Source organism: Etheostoma cragini, unplaced genomic scaffold (assembly GCF_013103735.1).
Source record: "Etheostoma cragini isolate CJK2018 unplaced genomic scaffold, CSU_Ecrag_1.0 ScbMSFa_1436, whole genome shotgun sequence".
NCBI classification, from domain to species: domain Eukaryota; kingdom Metazoa; phylum Chordata; class Actinopteri; order Perciformes; family Percidae; genus Etheostoma; species Etheostoma cragini.
Genome location: NW_023265492.1, coordinates 1 through 2,743, shown reverse-complemented (window position 1 = coordinate 2,743; position 2,743 = coordinate 1). Strand labels below are relative to the sequence as shown.

The following is a 2,743-nucleotide window of genomic DNA, read 5'->3' as shown; positions in this document are numbered from 1 at the left end:
TAACTTGAGCATTTCTAGGTTCTCGTACTGGTCCTTTAAATCCAGTTAACAACAATGACAATAAAGTACTTCCTGCTCGGCGGCTTCCTGTCTGGCGCCCCATCACACCAGGAAGTCGAAGTCATTTCACGGGGCCGTTAGCGCTCAGCCGGGCTAAACAAACCGAGCCGCCGCTGAGGACCGAGCCCTCCTCGTGGGGCGTTCACTGTCACGCCTCGTAGCCCACAATCAACACAAAAAGCCTTCTGATTTCCAACCTTTCAACCAAAACCCCGCGCTGCGTTCAGGGCCCCCTCATAAAAAGTGCCGGGGAGTCTCAGCGGGCCTCGCCGAGTGCGTCCCCCCTCCATTTGAATAATAAGTGGAGCGCAGACGGCGGCAGAACAGAGTGAATTAGAGAGCGTTTAATGAGCTCAACCTGTGAGGAGACACAGATAACGCTGCATTCACACGCTGCTGCAGATTACAGCGCATTACAGCGCCACAATGCACACAGCAGCCGCGGGACAAAGGACGTGTGTGTCCCCCGCTGTGAGACGAGGAGAATGAGTAGAGAAAAGCTCACAGAGGGAAAACATGGCTGTTTATGTTGGGGGGGGGGGGCACGGGGGGGCAACAAAGAATTAGAGAATCATAAGGAAATATTAACAGGTACTGCAGGTTTCTACGAGGCTACACTTTCATTTTTAACGTTTCTTTATTACGTCGTATCACATTGGTATATGTGTGTATATATGTGTGTACATGTATGTGCATGTGTGTATTTGTATATGTGTGTGTATATGTGTGTATATATGTGTGTATGTGTGTGTATATGTGTGTATATGTGTAAATGTGTGTATATGTGGGATGTATGAGAGTATATGTGTGTGTATATGTGTGTATATGTGTGTGTATGTGTGTGTATATATGTGATATATGTGTATATATATCCTCCTCTCCCTCCTCCTCTCCCTCCTCCTCCTCTCCCTCCTCCTCTCCCTCCTCCTCTCCCTCCTCCTCCTCCTCCCATAATCAAGGATTTTTGCACCGACCACATAGACCTGTGGATTCTTCTGGAAGGACTGACACCTCTGCCGAGCGTCATCAATGTAACAGCTGATGTGACAGCTGATGTAACAGCTGAAGTTACAGCTGATTTAACATAACAGTTGATGTAACAGCTTATGTAACAGCTGAGGTTACATGTAACAGCTGATGTAACAGCTGATGTAATGTTACATCTGATGTAAAGTTACAGCTGCTGAAATGTAACAACTGATGTAACAGCCGATGTAACATGTAACAGCTGATGTAACAGATAATGTAACAGATGATGTAACAGGTGATGTAACATGTAACAGCTGATGTAATTTAACCGCTAATGTAATGTAACGGCTGATATAACAGCTGATTTGACAGCTGATGTAACAGCTGATGTAACAGCTGATGTAACAGCTGATGTGACAGCTGATGTAACAGCTGATGTTACAGCTGATGTAATGTAACAGCTGATGTAACAGCTGATGTAATGTAACCGCTGATGTAACAGCTGATGTAACAGCTGATGTAACAGCTGATGTTACAGCTGATCTAACAGCTGATGTAATGTTACAGCTGATGTAATGTTACAGCTGATGTAATGTTACAGCTGATGTAATGAAACGGCTGATGTAACAGCTGATGTAATGAAACGGCTGATGTAACAGCTGATGTAACAGCTGATGTGTTTCCTTTCTCACCTTTCAGTTTCTCCGCCAACATGGCCGACTCGTGCTCAGAGAAGTGCACTATGGGAGGAGGCGACGGGGGGTGCAGGCGGGCCTCGTGGACCCGGCGGCGATGGCGCTCCTCGCGGGCGAAGGAGCGCTGCTTACACTCCCACTCGTATAGGTCGTCCCGGGCCTGGGCGAAGTCCACGTGGATCCGGCCCGAGTCCTTCTTCTCAGAGCTGGACCCGATCCGCATCCGGTACCCTGAGAGGACACACACACACACAGACACACACACACAGAATCACACACACAGACACGCACACACACACAAACACACACAAAAAGAGACACACACAGAGACACACACACACACACACACAGAGAATCACACACACAGACACGCACACACACACAAACACAGACACACAAACAGAGACACACACAGAGACACACATACACAGAGAGACACACAGGACACACACACACAAACACAGAGACAAACCCACAGACACACACAAAGAGACACACACAGACACACACACAGACACACACAGACACACACACAGAGACACACACACACACACACACACAGACAGACACACACACACACTGGACCAGTCAGATTTGGTGCTAATTTTCTTTAACTTATATAACTACCTAGCTAGGTAGCTGATTGGTCGGAGAGAATCATCTCTAATCACTGCTGACTGCTGATTGGCTGGAGAGAATCGTCTCTAATCGCTGCTGACTGTTGATTGTTCAGAGGCCGCTCACCTGACAGGTAGAGGGACTTGTCCACCATGAACTCCTCGCTGAAGCGGATGTGGCAGAAGTTCTTCTTGCTCTTGCGGAGGGCGATGATCTCTCCGCATTGTTCGAACACCTCCCTGATGATCTCCTCGGTGGCGTTCTCCGGCAGCCCCCCCACAAACACCGTCTTACAGCCGGGGGGGCGCTCCCGAGTCGAGGGGGGGGGCAGGTCTGCAGGAGCACCATCATCATCATCATGATCATCATCATCATCATCATCATCATCATCATCATCATCA

At 48.4% G+C, this 2,743-nt stretch overlaps 1 protein-coding gene across 1 annotated transcript; it reads right to left on the bottom strand.

Annotated features, from left to right (window-relative positions):
• Positions 1-1,721: 1,721 nt before the first annotated feature.
• On the bottom strand, positions 1,722-2,677 carry LOC117939917 (ecto-NOX disulfide-thiol exchanger 2-like; the record flags this gene model as incomplete). The annotated part of the gene is made up of 2 exons (XM_034865322.1): positions 2,469-2,677; positions 1,722-1,955 (listed from the first exon to the last, which is right to left on the bottom strand). Coding segments are annotated over exons 1-2 (262 nt in total), but the record flags the coding sequence as incomplete, so codon positions are not given.
• Positions 2,678-2,743: the final 66 nt, after the last annotated feature.